Source organism: Puccinia triticina, chromosome 2A (genome assembly GCF_026914185.1).
Source record: "Puccinia triticina chromosome 2A, complete sequence".
In the NCBI taxonomy this organism is placed as follows: domain Eukaryota; kingdom Fungi; phylum Basidiomycota; class Pucciniomycetes; order Pucciniales; family Pucciniaceae; genus Puccinia; species Puccinia triticina.
This window is the reverse complement of record NC_070559.1, coordinates 4840169-4857652: the sequence shown is the minus strand read 5'-3', so window position 1 is coordinate 4857652 and position 17484 is coordinate 4840169. Positions and strand designations below refer to the sequence as shown.

Below are 17484 nucleotides of genomic sequence, written 5' to 3'. Positions count from 1 at the left end.
CCGGCCATAGTTCACTTTTGCCAACCTTCAAACACCCAGAGACAATTTTTTTTCATGCTTTTCCTCACATAATTGTGCTTATCCTGCTATCCTAAGGCCAATGATTTTGAGTGGTCTGGATACAGCAGGTTCACAGTGCGTAATTCATAAATGTAATTAAAAGGCAGTGCTACTTAAGCACCTGTATGTGATAAGAGCAATTGGCACTAGTTTTTTGACCCATGCACATGGAAATAAACGTACATGTGATGAAATAATGCTTCAAATAGGTGAAAATTTGTGGAAAGAAATTGGGGAAAATATGTGAAGATGGTCAATCTACAAGACAAAAGGTGTTACCCATACTGCGATGTGCGTGAAAATTCAAGAATTGAGTTCTCAGACCAGCTGTTGAAGTATTTCTACAGCTGGTTTCAGGAACAAGGGAATATTGGTGCGCCTGTCAATATCCACAAATATACCCCCCTTTCCCTTTAGAAGCTTTATTTTGGGCTGTGCATTTTCCAGTCAGTTGTAGGTAAAGTTTCAGAAATCATACCAAGTGTAGTCATGTACTAGGCAAGGTGTAGATTCCCAAATGAAAAGCTATTCACACTTCCAACTTGAAAATTATTTTATGGCTCATACCTTGGTAAAAATGGTAAGGAAAACCAACTCCGGTATTTTCACATTTCATATTACTTGGAGTACAATTCCACATTACACAGGTCTTCCTAGCTTTGAAACTGTTTGATACTTGAAGAATACAAATTGGTTTCAAACTACTTTCTGCCCAATTTAATATGTAAATTGGCATGACATAAATATGCTCAGAGGATTCATCTGGCAGCTTCCTGATCCTCTGAAGTTGCTATATTTTACAAGAACTTTTTGTAATTTGATGCTATGTTTGTCTTGAATGAAAAAATTCTGCAATGCAAAATATTCCCTATCACTTGGCAAAGTATATATTTGAGCATAAGGATAGTTAAATTATTGGCTAAAATTGTGTGCATTAGGGGGGTTCACAATAGGATTTTAATAAAACTTTAGAGCCCATTTTAAGGACTTTGTGAACCAATTTTCAGAAAACGTAGAAGTTGCTCTGATTGCCAAGGAACACCCAAATGTGAACAGCTTAAAAAAATCCAAAACATTGTTCATAAAGGCCTTAAAATGAGCTTTAAAATTTTATTAAAATCCTATTGTGAACCCCCCTATTGAAGCTCAATTCCACAATTGTGATCATGAACCCAACACAAAACTTCAGCAGAGAGATATTCATGTGTTGGAATTGAGTGAAATATTATTCCAAAACAACTTGAACTAAGGCCCCGTTTGGAGCCAATATAATTGCACAATATAACCTGGAATTTTGTGACATCTGATCAAGTTTTGGCACACCTGATCAGATGTCACATAGGATGTCAGGCAAAAAAACTCATATCGCCCGGATTATATCGGCTCCAAATGGGGCCTAAAATTATGACTGTGTTGGGAATAAAGTGAACAGAGTTCAAGTTAACATTGAACTCACATCAGATCTAATTCAATATAAAATTACAGCTTGGCACTCTCTAGAGAGTGCAACACATCCCCCCCTGGTGTTAGTGGTAGTAGCGGTTAGTCAGCTGAATGCAGCCCATTTCCAGGAATGCGCCCCGAGGTGTAGCCACACACAGCAGGTCTTGTTTTCAATTAACTCAAACGTCAGCAGAGAGAGAGCAAAAAAATACATATTTAAACAAATAGCAGTAAGATCCACGAAGAAATAGAGAGAGGGGAATATATGTATCACGTTGAAGGATTGATGACGACGAGAGCTTTTTCCAACATATCTTCAAGTAGCATGGGTTCCCAGTCGTCTCCATCACCGTTAAGGTGAGAATGCTCGAGCGACGATTTTTTAGATGAGTTTTTCACAAAGACGACGTCATCGGAGATTGAGATAATGAGACCGCCGGAGTGTGGGGTGAACTGGTTAGAGACTTTGAACAAGGATCGGCCGTTAGAGTCGAGCGTTTTACCCAAGGGGATCAAGAACAGGTTTTTCTTCTCGACTTCTTCCTCCACAATCGATTTGAAGGTGATCTCCTCGAGTCGAGTTCCGACCGATTTCTTAAATTTAGACTCCTCCCTGTTCGATTTTCTTCTGGATCGTGACGATGAAGCCAGTGCAGCAGTTATGGCGGCCAAATCAGGTTTAGGTAGTTGAGCCTTCAGATTGCCTCCTAAGGAAGATAACGATTTGGCCTGGTTCATCAGTTCTTGGCCCGTGGCGAACCCCAAACTAACGATCGATCGGTCGCTCAATAGGGATTCGGGGAATAAGGATTTCCACCAATTATACCACTCTCCGATCTGATCTCCATTGGCAGAGGGCGAGGTCAACCAGATCCATAAAGTGTCGATCCATTTGGAGAAAAATTCATTGGTTAAGAGTTGGTCTAGGATTTCTTGATTGCTAATCAGCTGGCACCAATTGAGCATCACCTGGAACGGACGAAGGTTTTGGTTTTTCGGGTTGATCGATAGATTGGTCCGCAAGTAGCTCGCCAGATGTGGGGCAACCGTTTTCAGGATCATCTTATCCCAGTCACGCCGCTTCAGTACATCCTTCTTCCATACCAGCAAGTCCTGGATCATCAGTCCTTCTTCAGCAGTTTCCATCGATGTGTACTTCCACGACTTCAACCAAGCCGACAGTTTGAGCTTGACTTCTGTCAGGATCAATTCACTCCGATAGGCTCCGACCAGCTCCAACCATGGGAAAACAAACAGATGCAGCGAGACTCGCTTGGTATCCGGTCGGGTACTGTCGAACGCTTCATTTTGTTCCCGGAAATCCCAATCGCCAATTGAGGCGAGCAGCTTGGGTACTATCAATTGATCGAGAAAATTGTCGTGTACGAATGGAGGGAGGATCGGCTTCCAACTCGTGTAGATCGTGACCATTTCCTCAGACTGGTAAGGTGACCAAACATTTACCGCTGAGCGGATCCTCGGCAGCCAATCGTTCCAAATCAAACTCTCGTATGCTGACATCTTGCGGTTGGATTGCAAGGTTGAACCCCGAGAGGGCGTGGGGAACAATGGGTGCTGGAAGATTTCGTCTTCGTCGTTTGGTTTGGACCCACGGGAACCTGGGTCTGTTCGAAAACATTTTCTAAACCGCTTCAATTCCTTGACGGAGAGACCAGGCTGCTGGAGTACATCCCACCGACTCCATACCTGCCGTAACTGTAAGCGACAATAAATAATACATCGCAGTCGGTTAGGATCATCATAGATACACCAGCTTCTAACATTAAGTGAATGCTTACGATTGGAGCCAGGGCAGAAACAACAATCTCGTCCAATCTCAATGAGTCGTGCTCAGTCTTCTGATTGTCAGAGAGAAACTCGAGTAATTCAAAGAATAATCCATCAAACTGATCAATCATCTCACAGATCTCGATGGCGGTAGTATTATCGGTGATTTGATTGATGATGTTTGAGTAAGTGGCTTTAGTCAACCGAGTCAGCTCGACGATCCGTTTGATCTTGCTCAGCTTCTGCTGCTGAAGGCTGACGATATGCTCTGAACGGGCTTGGTCGTTGGCGAGTTGTTGAGATTTCTGCTTGATTGCTTGTCCCTCCTTGGCCAGGTGGATGAGGCTCCCCTTCGATATGTCGCAGATCAATGCCAGATTGTGCATCAGCTCTGGCAGACGGTGCTCTTGTTCTTCCTCAGTCGGTCCCCTCGAATGGTGTGTTAAAGTCGTGTTTAGACTAGGCAATTTGCGACCGGTGAGATCAATGATTTCTCCAACGCCAGGATCTACCGACATCTGGTCCGCATCAAGTTCGGAAATGATTTGCTCGTATGTCCGATGAACTACTTTGGTCTTCTTTGGTGCTTTGGGCTTTGCCTTCCAAGCTTCGCGAACGCTGCTCTTATCTTTCTTCTTGCTGGTTTTTTTACTATCCTCATCATCAACTATCTTGCCGTTTCGACGATCCTCTTCTTTTGCTTGAGTTGTCCTCTCCTCGAATCCTTTGTAGCTCAACCCCATACCTTTGGGACGCGCTTTGGTCTCGAGCGGGGTGACGATTCCTTCACCCTGTGTACCTAAGCCAGTCCCACTCTTCCAGCCCATATTTTGAAGCATCTTCAAGCCGATCGATGACGTCTTGTTGCTCGCCAGTTTTGCGAAATGCTGCTGTTCTGCCTTTGATAGCGGTTTCTTCGTGGCGGGCTGCACAGAGGGATTGGACTGCTGGGCGCCAAGGAACGAGCGGCGAGGGACAGCGGGTTCGAGTGTGTCTTGATCAGCAGTTTTTGATGCATTGTCAATCTCATCAGCTTGTTTGGATCCAAGTCCGTTTCGACCGGTAGTCGTTGGGGAGGAGCGATGGCCTAGTCCGCGAGATCCCAAGCCTCCTCCTGCCCCCAGCATAGCTCTGAAGTCGCTATTGGAGGCTGATGAGCCGACGCCATGACGTGAGCCTAAGTCGGAGGTATGAGTTTCACTGAGAGAAGGAGGATTGGGGTCATCAATTTCTTTGACTGAATCCGATTTTGAATCGGATGAGTCGGATGAATCGGATCCTGAATCGTCCTCAGCAGATGAGTGTTGACTAGCTTCTTGTTCATCCTGGGTGTGGGTGAGATTTCCCGTTTCGTTCGCGAGAGTTGTAGAGCTAGATGAAGCTTGTACGAAGGCTTGAGCTCTAGATATCCGAAGAATGGAGCCGGAAAAAAAGTCTAGATTCAGTATGACGGGACATTGATTGCCAGATTATAATGCGCACTGAGTGGTACATGTGGTTAAAAGTGAACACACCGGTGAAAACGTTTGTCAGGTTTGTTGGTGTTCTGCTGGTCAGCTTCAGTGGCAAAAACCCCGTAGATAGCATCATTTTTTCCATCGTTCATCTTCCTTCTTTTGTTTCGTTTGTTCTTGTAAGGGTCATCGAATAAGGAATGTTCGTCTTGCAGATCTCTGTCATCGAATTCGATCTGATCGTCTTCGTTATCCGAGGAGTCTGAGTGACTATCGATGTCTGGGTCGTCCAAGATAACTTCTCGTTTGCGAGCCATGTCGGTTGAAAATGCAGTCGATGCTGGGATTAACTATTTACTCTGATTGCCTGATCAGAGTAATGCTCCGATCTGCTGTCCGAGTGGGATTCGGACCTGGATGGGTGACCTGGTCCGAGTAGAGCTCGGATTGGATTGATCCGAAATCGGACCGGATTGATATTGATCCGAGCAGTTCCTCCACTCGACCTAAGACCATCCGCACCGGGCGCTAAGTTAGCCCGGATTAGGGCACTTAGTATTGGAGCCTGACAGTGAGAGTATGTATATTTCGAGTGAATGAAGGAAGGGAATGAATTAGAATATACAAAAGAGAGAAACAAGGTTTGTATTTATATACATGAGTTATGTAAATACAAACAGCTGTCGAGTCGAGTAACATGGGATTGTCCCATGTCTATGGTAAGTCATGACACAATGACTTACGTCGACTACTGTAGTATGGGACGTAATGACATATTACGTATCCGTACTACAACACCCCCCCACTCGACGAGACCGCTCCTAAAGTAACGGACATCTGAAACTTATGAGTGTTAGGTGGTAGATTCTTTGTAAAGATGTCTGCAAATTGATGTTTGGTGTTGATCCACTGTAAAGATATTTGTTTCCGGTATAGTGCTTGATTAGTGATGTAGAACTCCCGGTCCGTGTGTCGGGTTCGCTTGTTGGAAGTCTCATCAGAGCAAATTTTAACTGTTGCCTGGTTATCGCAATACATTTTTCCTACAGTTTCCTTTCCGGTCATATCCGTCAATAAGTGCCTAATCCATAACATCTGTTTGGTACCGTGTCCCAGCGCCATGTATTCAGCATGTGCCGTTGAGGAAGCTATTGTAGCTAGTCGTCTAGCTACCCAATGAATGGGGCAACCGTGGAACAGAATGAGTATGCCATAATTCGACCGGGAAAATTCACCCCCCCAGTTTGCGTCAGCAAAACAGGCTAGACGGGGACTGGAAATATCGGGCCGCAAGTAGAGAACTTTGTCCTGAGTCGCCGCAACGTAGTTGACTAGATGTCGGATACACTTCCAATGCTCAGTAGTCGGACATTTGGAAAATCTCGAGAGGAAATTAACACCGAACGTAATATCCGGTCGTGATCCAGCTGATAAATAGCTGAGAAAACCTATGATTGAAAGGTATTTCCCGGGGTCAATACCGTCGTTATCTGTGCAGGACAGAGGAAGATTTCCAGAAGGCAAAGGGGTCTTTGCGTGACTGGTACCGTCCCAGTGTAGGGATAACAGCTTGGATATCAGCTTTGGTTGGCTTAGAGAGAAATTATTGGAACCTCTTGATACTTTGAGCCCAACAATGTTGGATAGTGAAGATGACCATTTGATTTCGAGACAATCGGACAGAGCGGACTCCAGTTCTCGTAGAATTTTAACTGACGAACCGGTGACTATCCCGTCGTCAACGTGGATCCAGATCACTGAAGGTTCATTTGCCTTGGTGAGAACATAGACGCTACTGTCGAATTGTGAACTAATATAATCAAGACCTTTAAGCGTGGAAGATAGATGTTGCCACCAGCAGCGTGCGGCCTGCTGGGTTCTGTATAGTGCCTTATGTAGTAGGCAGGCATGTCCGGTGGGAACGTCCAAACCATCTGGTGCCGCCACCCAAACCTCTTCGTCGATAGGGGAATTAAGGTAAGCAGCTACAAAGTCAAAGGTGTGTACAGGCCACCCATTGAGGATGGCGACCAAAAGAATGAGCCGCATAGATACAAATGTAGCGGTTGGCGCAAAAGTACCATTGAAGTGCTCCCCCTTAATCTGAGCAAAACCTTTTGCCACATAACGAGCTTTGAAACGTATTACAACTCCCGTAGCCGATAATTTTCGAACGAAAACCCATTTAGCACAAAGAACCTTTGTCCCACGTGGAACCGCCTTCACGGTCCATACTCCAAGGCGCTTTAGATTCGAAAGTTCTTCAGCAATCGCGTCTCCCCATTCAGATGCGTCAGTATCCTTCATGGCTTGTTTGTAAGTTGTCGGAACTGTAGCGTCCAATACTTCAGGAATCAGGAAGCACACCGCATCGACCAGTTCATCCTGCGACTGTACAAGTTCTTCGTCCTCAAAGCTGCCCAGTTGCATCTGAAGAGTATCGACGGATGAGAAAACCGGCGAAACATCAATGCTTCTGGGAAAATTTGGAAAAGTAGCAATTGCCGAGTGACAGTAGGAGCCCAATTCAGGTACCCAGAAGCCCCATCCCTTAGATTCCGGTAGATAGAAAACAGCATAACCCCGTAGAGCCCGGTCGTCAAGTTTTCGCCGTTTCTCCGCTTGTACATGTATAAATGCTAAAGACCCAAAAGGTCTAAGACGATCAACGTTTGGTTGAATACCGAACAGTTTTTCGAACGGGGTGATGTCGCCGCTGGCCGCGTTTGGGATCCGATTAAGTGTATAGCATGCCCATACGAAAGCAAGTCCCCAAAATTCTTTGGGAAGGGTACTATCAAGGAGTATAGTCCGTCCCATATCCTGCAGAGTGCGATTGAAACGTTCGATTGTACCATTCTGGTAATGATGGTAGGCCACTGATTGTTCAGCCGTGATGCCCTTTCTTGAGAGAAAATCGCCGAGCGCCTTGCTATTGAATTCGCCGCCATTATCAGACCGCAAAATTTTAAGAGGCCTACCAGTACGGCGCTCGAGCCGGAGGATAGTATCTTGTAGAACAGAGGAAGCTTTGCTTTTTTTTGTTAGAACCTTTACTTCGGCATAACCGGAGCCGATGTCCCGTATAGTGAGGACGTATAGGCCTCCCCCCAATGCAGGTACTTCAAAAGGGCCAACTAAGTCCACGTTCCACGCATCCATTGGACGAAATTCACGTTGGTCTGAGGTAAGCGTGTTTTTGTTGACACTTTTGGAGATCATACATGCGGGGCATTGTATATCACCCCTCGGAAAGGTTTTTGGTAATCCAAGCGCTACACCAAGAGCCATCATGCGCCTGATAGTACGCAAGCTGGCATGGCCATATCGTCGATGAATTTGGAGCAGCGTAGCTTCATCAGCAGTAAGCTTGGGCGTCTCAAAAGGACGGGACGTCGCAACTGGCACAGAATACTCAAAGGGAACAGCGTCTTTATTGGCATTTGCAGCGGAAATAGAAATGTTGCTTCGTGGTACTACAGCGTTAAGGGGGTTCGTAACGGGGGTACAGTCTTGTGATGGATGACTTAGGGGGGCAGCGGAAGCAACAGCGGGAACACGGGGAAGGGAAGACAAAGACAATGGGGCATAGGGGGCGGTAACGACAGTGGGTTTTGGGTTAGGAGGACATGGTGAAGGAGCAGTGGGGTTAGTCCGTAGAGGAGCAGGAAGCTCCCATTTGCGATTGGTTGGATTGAGGACCGAGCTGGTCCAGAAGTGTCGTCCATGCGATATGTGAAATGAATCTGAGCTGAATGACAGAGAGAAACCGGCCAATTGTAGAGCCGCAGCCAAAACAAGAGTATTAGCGGCATGAGGGCAATAGAGTACGTCATTGATGACCGTATGCGTTGAATTCGCCCCAGGAAAAGTTAGTGTGCCCTTCTCTGTAATATAACGAGGGGTACCATTAGTGGCAACACGGAGAGGGATAGGAGGTTTCAGCGTGTGTACATTCGTCAGGGCTAAAATGTCACCAGTGAGATGATGGGTAGCCCCGGTATCAAACAGGGCAGGGGAAGCAGCATACGCGGATGGGGACACAGCGGAAAAGTTTAAATCAGCAAATATCGGCTCGCCATCGATCCCATCAACCTCCATGTTCTGTGCCAATGGTTGGTCTGTTGGCATCTCGACCTCAGCTTCACGAGCAGCTGGACGTTGGGTTGAACTCGCTCGGGTATCCTTTGGATAGACAGGTCTGTAGATATCAGCTGGTCGGAGGTTCGATGCTGTGGACGGGGCCGGCTTTGCTGGTAACGGATGGTAGCTGTTGGAAGGAATCGGTGGTGCCAGGATTGGGTAGTACGCAGTGTATTGCGGAGCTGGGTATTGATGACTGCGGTTGGAGGTGGTTTGTTGGTTCGGAGCGGCTGGAACAGGACAAGCGCCGATGAGGTGATCGCCCGACCCGCAGCGGTAGCAGTGACGAGGAGCTGGTGACTTAAAATTCGCTGGTCAACCAGCCAAGGCATACACATTGTCCGGATGGCTTTCGATGGAAGCGCTTCGTTTAGCATGAGCCGTTGCCTCTGCTGCAAAATTGCTGGGTGCGAGTTGGCGTTGTTGAGCAGCGTCACTACCCTTGATCTTCTCTTGACAGTCGTTGAGTATGTCAATCATTTCGACAAAGAGTAGTGGAATTTGATGCCTGGCGGCCAATTCCTGATCGACCCGATAGTCGAATTCCACCCGAAGTGGGGTACCATGACCTAAAGAATCCTGTAGAAGGACACCGAAGAGGAAGTCTTTGGTGAGGGAGGCGCCAGATTCTGTAAAATCCAAGAATTGTCTGTGATAAGTCACCGCGACTGTAGTAGCTGGAGTCAATAAGTCGCAGGGAATGGATTCGAGATCGGTCCATTGATTCATCTGGGCTGCTCGGCTGAAAGTGGTGAAACGGCGTTGAATAGCCGTCATAATGTCAAAGCTGCTGTTTAAACCATCAACCTCCGCCTTGATCTCCCGAGATAGCAAGGTTCGAAGGATCGCTTGCGCAATTTTGTCTACTCGGTGTCGGGAGAAATCTTTGAAACAATATTCCTTGTAGTCCAGATTGAAGTCCGCCATTTCCTGGACATCCTTGAGCCAGTCGCGATAATTGCCGCCGCTCGAGGTGAGTCGAAAACCTTCAGGGAACCGGAGATAGGCATTCTTTGTGATATTTTCCCTGTTCCAATTGTCCAACGCATATGAGAAATCTGGAGCAGGTTCCTCTTTGTCTTCAGGGTCCGCAACAGGTACTGGTATCGTTCTGGCGGTCGAGCTGATATGAGGTGCGCTGTCACGAGTTGCTCGAACCGTTTTGCGCTCATCGTCGGAACCCGTGGGGCTGCTTGCCACCGCCACTCGTTTTCCGGCGGCGTTGCTGCTGGATCCGGCATTGGGTCCTAATCCGGAAGATCTGGTGGCGATGGAGCTGGGGGAACGGTTGACAGGAGCCATTTGTAAAATATGTGTATAAGAAGGTACTTGCGCGGAGGATATGTTTATAGTGAAAAACTGTATAGAGACCGTAGACTACCGTAGATGAAAAAACGTATCAGAAAAAACCGTAGAGAAGGAAATCCGTAGTAGAGAAAACTTTGTTAAACTATATATCTGGTAACTTTAATCAAACTCCGTATATGCTTTGCTTTAAGACGAGAAGGTGCTCATAACCTATTGGAGCCTGACAGTGAGAGTATGTATATTTCGAGTGAATGAAGGAAGGGAATGAATTAGAATATACAAAAGAGAGAAACAAGGTTTGTATTTATATACATGAGTTATGTAAATACAAACAGCTGTCGAGTCGAGTAACATGGGATTGTCCCATGTCTATGGTAAGTCATGACACAATGACTTACGTCGACTACTGTAGTATGGGACGTAATGACATATTACGTATCCGTACTACAACACTTAGTTCGACCCCGCAACCGCATCGGGTTGGATTAACCGGGGATCAACTTGACCCGGAGCTTGGTTTGGAGCTAGTGGGGTATAAATCTAGCCCCCACTAGTCCTCGGACTAACCTATAAAATGAATATGCATCATGCTCAATGGCATGAACTCTATGTGTTTAGGTGCCAAACACATACCATACAGGCACCTAATCACATAATCTCCGATAGCCTCGGACCTCCCAATCTACGTCGATGCGGTCGGCCACTCGGATTAGCTTAGTCCGACCGTAATCCGAGCTAGTTAGTCCAGACTAACTTAGCAACGGATGCGGATGCTCTAAAGAGCTTTGAGCGGACAGCTCAACAACTTCTTGGACACGCGGATGAGCGTGGATGTCCGAGGAGCTGGTCCGACTCGGTCGGACCAAGCTGGTTTGAAGAGTCAGCTACATCGAGCCAACTGTCTGGGCACAAAGTTAAACAAGGGGATGTTGAATTTTGCAAATTGTTTTATAAACAACACAGTCATATCAAGTGTAACGAAAACAAAAACAAAAAACTGAAGAGACAGCGGGGCTCCTGGATCATCATAAGCGGCCCTGTTGTGTCGGCAATCTTTCGGGGGACACAGCCTGAGCTGGCTGGACCTGGTCACCTGACAGCCTGGATGCTGCTCAAACCCCACTCGCCGATCCTCGACGCCGCCGTTGATCAACAACAAGCGCAGGAAGAAGAGTAAACATGTCAAGATGCTCCACCAAACCTGGCTCCGAGTCCAAACCATGTGCAAAAACCTCATGTCCAATGAATTCAATTTCCCTTTTTTTTGGCCAGGAGCTATAACAGTCTGCCCTGACGTTGTTCATCTCATAGCCAAGCGGGCGATGTGCCTTGGTTTGAAGTCATAGAAGGCTGGCATTCGCCTTGGTCTGGCCTGGCCTGCACAAGCAGCTCTTGCGTTTCGCCAGCCATCCCGACCGCCGAAACCAAAATCGACCATACAGCCCGCCTCGTAGGAGGGGCACCAGCTGATTGAAGCCTATAAAGAGTGCTCTTGTTAGCCTATCGCACTCTCCCCTCACCAATCCACAACACTCACAAACAAACCGTCTCGGTCTACCCTTAGCATCCACCCCAGCATCATATACCTGCTCAATCCAATCTTCCCCCTCTGTTAGCCTAGCATACTCCATCCACAAGCTAACAACTGCTACATACCCGCGTCTGCTGAGCAATCGCCGGTCCCGTGTCCACCAATCCACGTAGCTTTTTCGCAGTCTCATTCATCGTCTTGAATATTCTTCCTATCACCCATCTCCCATCATTACCAGTTACTATGGCCAGCATCATATCTAGTCCTTCCGGTGTGCTCCTTCCCTACCCATCTTTATTCAATACCGCCATGCGTGGTCAGTCAACTCGCCTATCCAAATCGAGACCGTCTGATTACTTCTGGAATAAAGGCACTGGCACGTCAATCAAAAGCACCAGAATCAGCGGCGAAGGATCAGAAGTCTCCGGTGACATTTGGCTTGATTCTTGCGCGCCTGCTGTCAGTGATAGTGAAGATGAATCGCCTCGGCCAGCAAAAAAGTCGACCACCAAATCCAAGAGGAACCTACGTTTTACTAAATTCAGACGGATCACTTTCAAAGCCTTTATTCCAAGAGCTGATAGTACAGGCCAGAGAAATAACATTGTAACCACCACCGAGATCATCCAACGAGAAGAAAAACTTGACGATTTCGAGAAGGATAGCTCAACTTATGCGAAGGGCAGTAAACACACGACAATCTTGAATTCATGGAGGTTTAGGACAAATGGCACCAAGACGCATGTGAAGAAGATGGTAGCTGTTTTGAAAGTGAGAATCAGCGCTTCTAGCCCGCCTGAGAAACACCCACAGACGTGGGATGAATATCATCGTTACTATGCCAATGTGAGTACTAATCTTCACTGGAATTCTGATGAATCGATCTATTGATGCTGACACATTCTTTTTCCACCACCAGGAAGAAATTGATGTTTTTAACCCACCCTTGCCGCCGATGGAGCCAGAAAGCCCAGGTGGACCCCCTTCCGCGTTCGAATCCCGGTTCTACTCGGCCCCAAACCCGCCAAATGAGAAAGTACGACAGTTGGCGCTCAACCGACTTGGCATCTATGGAGGAAAGCCGTACGACGTGTCAGATGATGGTTTGGCAAAGTGGAAAGCAAGAGTTGAGGCCGGAGATAAATTGATGGCGGATGGCCAAGCCCCCTCAAGTCTCGATTCTCCCTGGGAACGTCCCATTTCCAGTTGCAGTGATGATCAGGATGTGGACCTTACAGAGCAATCAGTTATTGACAGCGGAATGAAAAGTGTTCCGTCACCTCCTGAAACTTTGGAGCAACATCCTGTCCTCAGAAAGATTGTTAATGAGTGTCGCCAGGTATTTAGCACCTCGCTCTGCCTGTTATCTGTAAGTTGATCTCCTTTTCTTCCCTCTGCTATTAATTGTTGCTCACTTCTTCTTTTATCTTTCAGGTGCTTGACGACAATCGCCAGGTTTTCCTCGCAGCGTCTGGTTTGAATGAACTCGGCCTTGGAGAAATGCGAGATATTCCCAAAGAAATCAGTTTTTGTACGCAGATTTCCTGCATCGTCTTTATGAATTAGAGCCTCACTGATTTCCCCCAAAAAAATGTAACTCATCCCAATTACAGGTGCACATACTATCCTCAGTGGTCGCAAAGGTTTTGCCGTCCTCGATTCTCACAAGGATTGGAGATTTGAAAAGGGTCCATTGGTTACCAACTACGGAGTGAGATTTTACGCCGGGGTACCGTTGATGGCGCCTAACTTGGATAAAAGCCAAGAATCAGAAGAAAACACATGTCCCATCGGCACACTATGCATTCTGGACTTCGCCCCCCGGGAAAAATTTAGTGCCGATGACCGAAAGAGGCTTGTTTATCTATCTGAATACGCCAGAAGGGAAATCGAGAAATGGTTCGCAAGAAAGATGGAGCAAAAGATGGAAAACCTCACAGCCAGTCAGCAAACTTGGTGCCACGAATTGAAACTTGTGTCCAGATCACCAATTCGCGGAGATGGTCCACTGGATGTCAGTGAAGTTTTGACCGATAACACAAGCAGCCAAGCTGTCGTACCGTCGTCCACCCAATCCATCTTCCGAAGATTCAATAGCATTAGCACGGTCTCCACCATATCCACCTTGGCATCATCTCACAAATTCCTATCAGCAAAATCACCCATGAAACTCGGATTGGGTCTTTTTGATGACATGGATGTAGCCTTAAGTCCCAAGACGCGGAGAGTCTTTGATCTCGCAACCAACCTCATCGGACAAACCTTGGATTTTTCTCTGGTGTGTCTGGCAGCGGTAGTTACTACCGGAGGGACGAATGGATCGGGTCGAACAATGATCATTTCGGGATACAACATTCCATCACCGGTCCCAGTTATAGATGCAGATCTATGTCTCCGAGCACTAAGAGCACCTCAAGGCGGCCTTTTATACCAGAATCCGACTGCCGAAGAATCTGAAGAAGCCGGCTTGCAGCCACAAGGCGCTGGCGCTCCCACCTGTGCATCTGCGATGATACTGTCTATTGGCACCGAAGCATATCCCAACTCCGGTGGATTCGTCTTACTTGGATACACTGATGATGCCAAGAAGGTCTTCGGAGCGGAGGATGTGCTATTCATGAACAAATTTTCGCAGGAATTATCGAGGTACACCTCAAAAATACAGCTCTGATCCACCACAGGCTTTCACTTATTTATCTGTCTCTCACTAGCTATACTTCAGAATTGTCTCTCTCATGATATGTTCTTTTATGTTTTTAAAAATGATGGAGACCTCTCACAATGAGATACTTGATGTATTTCTTTAATTTATGTAATAAAAAAATGCTATTGAGTTGCAAATGTTTTTGAGACTCTCTAGTGATAGCCTGGCTAACTGAATACTAGAAGGACGCGACAAGTGGGAAAAAAATTGCATCAAGGCCAGACACAAATTTTGGTAACTAACAAGCAGCGGGCATCTGCTAGATGTAAAGATAAATTATAATGAGAGAGCAATAGAGAGGTGGGTCATTCAATATGAAAATGAGTTGCAAAGGTAACATGTTTGAAAAGATATATCAAATATTTAGCTAAAGAAACCATCAGGACAAAAAAAAAGTCTGCTGCGTACAAAAGTCCCAAGCAAATGCAGTTTAATTGTTTCCCTGCATCCAACAATAATTTCCAACAAGCATTTTGTGCTGGGTTACTAATTTGAGTTGCTGTTTTTTTCATGGCTGTTCATTTGGTTCATTCTTTATTCTGAATCCATTGTTAATTTTTTGCTGCTTTTTGTAAACAATCCAAACCTTCAGCTTCTGTGCATTTTCTATCTCAGCCCAATTGCAAATTCCACAATGAACTTATTTGAGGTCCACTTGAAGAGCACTCAGGATCCTGCATTCTACATGTCATTTGGCAATCCAGGTTGGGAAACTTAAGAGGAGATGATATGAATATCTGACACCCAAGATGTTAATTGAGGTGTGGTCAATTTTGCTAGATTCAGAAGTGACTTTTGGGGTGAAAACTGAAGTATATACATTAGGGGGTTTCAAACCACCTCCAGGAAGTCTTCCAGGTCGGACTTTCCAGGATAAATTTCCCCCGCCAAAAAAAAATTCCTGGGACCTAGAGTTTGAGTCCCCCCAAATGCTCAAGAACAGGAAATTGGAACCGGGAATCACTCCCAGAAAATGGGAGTGGTTTTATCTCATAAAATTCCATTGCGGCCGGGGTCCCAAAGTGCCATCAAGGCCCAAAATTGCACCACCTTGTGGAAGCTCGCCGCACTCGCCATTGAGACTGGGAGTTTGCACCTAAGACTCTGCTGATAACACTCACCACTAGTTTGTACACTTGATGGCCATTACAAACCAGCCATTGAGAAGCTTTGAGTCATCTCAACAACCAGTTTGTACTGGTCATTGAGCAGCTTAATTCCTCTTGCTGACTGGTTTGTACCGGGCATTGGGAGGGGATCTGGAGTTATTGCGGTCATCGAGAAGCTTGTGTCATCTTGATGGCCAGTTTATACTGGTCATCAAGCGACTTGAGTCCTCAAAATGACAGATCACATCAAGAGGGTTTGAGTCCTCATTCTTGATGACCAGTTTGTACTGGTCATTGAGAACAACCGTCCAGACTGGTCATTGAGGAGCTTGAGTTCTCTCAATGACCGGTCAGGCCGGTCATCAAGAAGCTTGATTCATCTTGATGACCAGTACAAACACTGGTCATCGAGCACCTTGAGTCCTTGAGATGACCGGTCAGACTGGTCATCGAGAGGGTTTGAGTCCTCCCAATGACGGCGTGGTGGGGAGATGGCAAGAAAAAGTCCCGGGGGTTCAGTTCTGTTCGGGGCTAAGATAAGATGGTATTGTTTCTTTGTTTCGGACTTGTTTTTCCTGATTTCTTGGACCTCCTAGAGGGTCTTGCCGGTCAGGAATCCAGGTCCGCAGGAGACGTTCCGGGAGGTGTTTTTTTTCCTGGAAAGTGCGACCTGGACAACTTCCTGGAGGTGGATTGGAACCCCCTATTGTCTATTTTTCTGAAGCTTTCTGTAGCTGCTTTGACTCCCCAAGTTTCCAAATATCTGTGTGCAGGAAAACCATGATCAAAGTTCTTTTCTAGAAATAATTCAAGAGTAATGCTTAACAAGAATAAGGCCCAGTATGGACGCACTGTTATACATCATAAATGGGCAAATTTATGACACACAACCCCCAGGGTTTTCAAAAATTTGGTGGCAACAGGGGGAATTTGTTTGGTTGTGCATCATAAATTTTCCCTGTTTATGATGTACTTGTAGTGGTGTATCCAAATGCGGCATGAGTAAAGAGGGACTTAGATAAGCTAGAAGCATTCAGGTCAGAGACTGTCAATCATGGGCATCCAATTAATGAAATTTGAACTTTGATAAAAGTTAATCAGTCGTTGGGTAGGAGACATGGGTATTCAATCCATCGGCTTTAAACCAAAGATAAATTTGCCATTATCTTTGGTTTGGAACCAATGGGAGGGCGGAGCTGGATGGAGCTGGGAGGAGCTGTGTCAGAACTGCGGAAAACAAGGTTACCACACGCTTCTGACCAGTATTGCCCAAGTTTTTTTTCATATCCCCCCTAACCCCTAACCCCTAACCCCTAACCCCTAACCCCTAACCCCTAACCCCTAATCCCTAATCCCTAATCCCTAATCCCTAATCCCTAACCCCTAACCCCTAAACCTGCCCCCTATCCCCCAAATGGGGGATGGGGACAGGGGGGATTGAACCAGCAACCTGCCTATTACCTGGTTTGCAGCAGAGCTGCAAACCACTAGGCTATGAAACATTTTCTGCCTGGGGCTGTTTGGGGGAATTTATTACCCAGGCCAGCTCCAATCAGCTCCATCCAGCTCCGCCCTCCCATCGGTTCCAAACCAAAGATAATGGCAAATTTATCTTTGGTGTAAAGCGGAAGAATTGGATTGACACAGGTGTTGGGTAGTTATGTAATCATCTACCCAAAAGTAAATTGTATATATCAAGCCAAGCTTAACTAAGCCTCTCCAAAGAGGTGCAAAGCCTCTCCTTCAGAGAGGCTTATGAGTAAAGTCTGAAAGAATTCAGATAAATAAAGTAATATTTCTTGTAAGTTTGACACTAGTTTACTACAAGTATTTTGAATGAAGGAAAAATTAATACCTAAAGGCAGTTACAATTTAACTAGCTATCTTTATTCTATAGACTTGTAGAGAAATAGACTGATTGCAATGATTAAACGGATGTACTTT

The 17484-nt window shown here is 46.1% G+C and overlaps 2 protein-coding genes across 2 annotated transcripts; one reads left to right on the top strand and one right to left on the bottom strand.

Annotated features, from left to right (window-relative positions):
• Positions 1-1773: 1773 nt before the first annotated feature.
• PtA15_2A524 (uncharacterized protein) lies at positions 1774-5062 on the bottom strand (the record flags this gene model as incomplete). The annotated part of the gene is made up of 3 exons (XM_053166552.1): positions 1774-3219; positions 3303-4692; positions 4806-5062. 3 exons carry the CDS (start codon positions 5060-5062, stop codon positions 1774-1776), a joined length of 3093 nt encoding a protein of 1030 aa, XP_053017762.1.
• Positions 5063-11970: 6908 nt separating this feature from the next.
• On the top strand, positions 11971-14398 carry PtA15_2A523 (uncharacterized protein; the record flags this gene model as incomplete). The annotated part of the gene is made up of 4 exons (XM_053166551.1): positions 11971-12573; positions 12647-13096; positions 13162-13258; positions 13341-14398. The coding sequence occupies 4 exons, from the start codon at positions 11971-11973 to the stop codon at positions 14396-14398; spliced, it is 2208 nt and encodes a 735-aa protein (XP_053017761.1).
• Positions 14399-17484: the final 3086 nt, after the last annotated feature.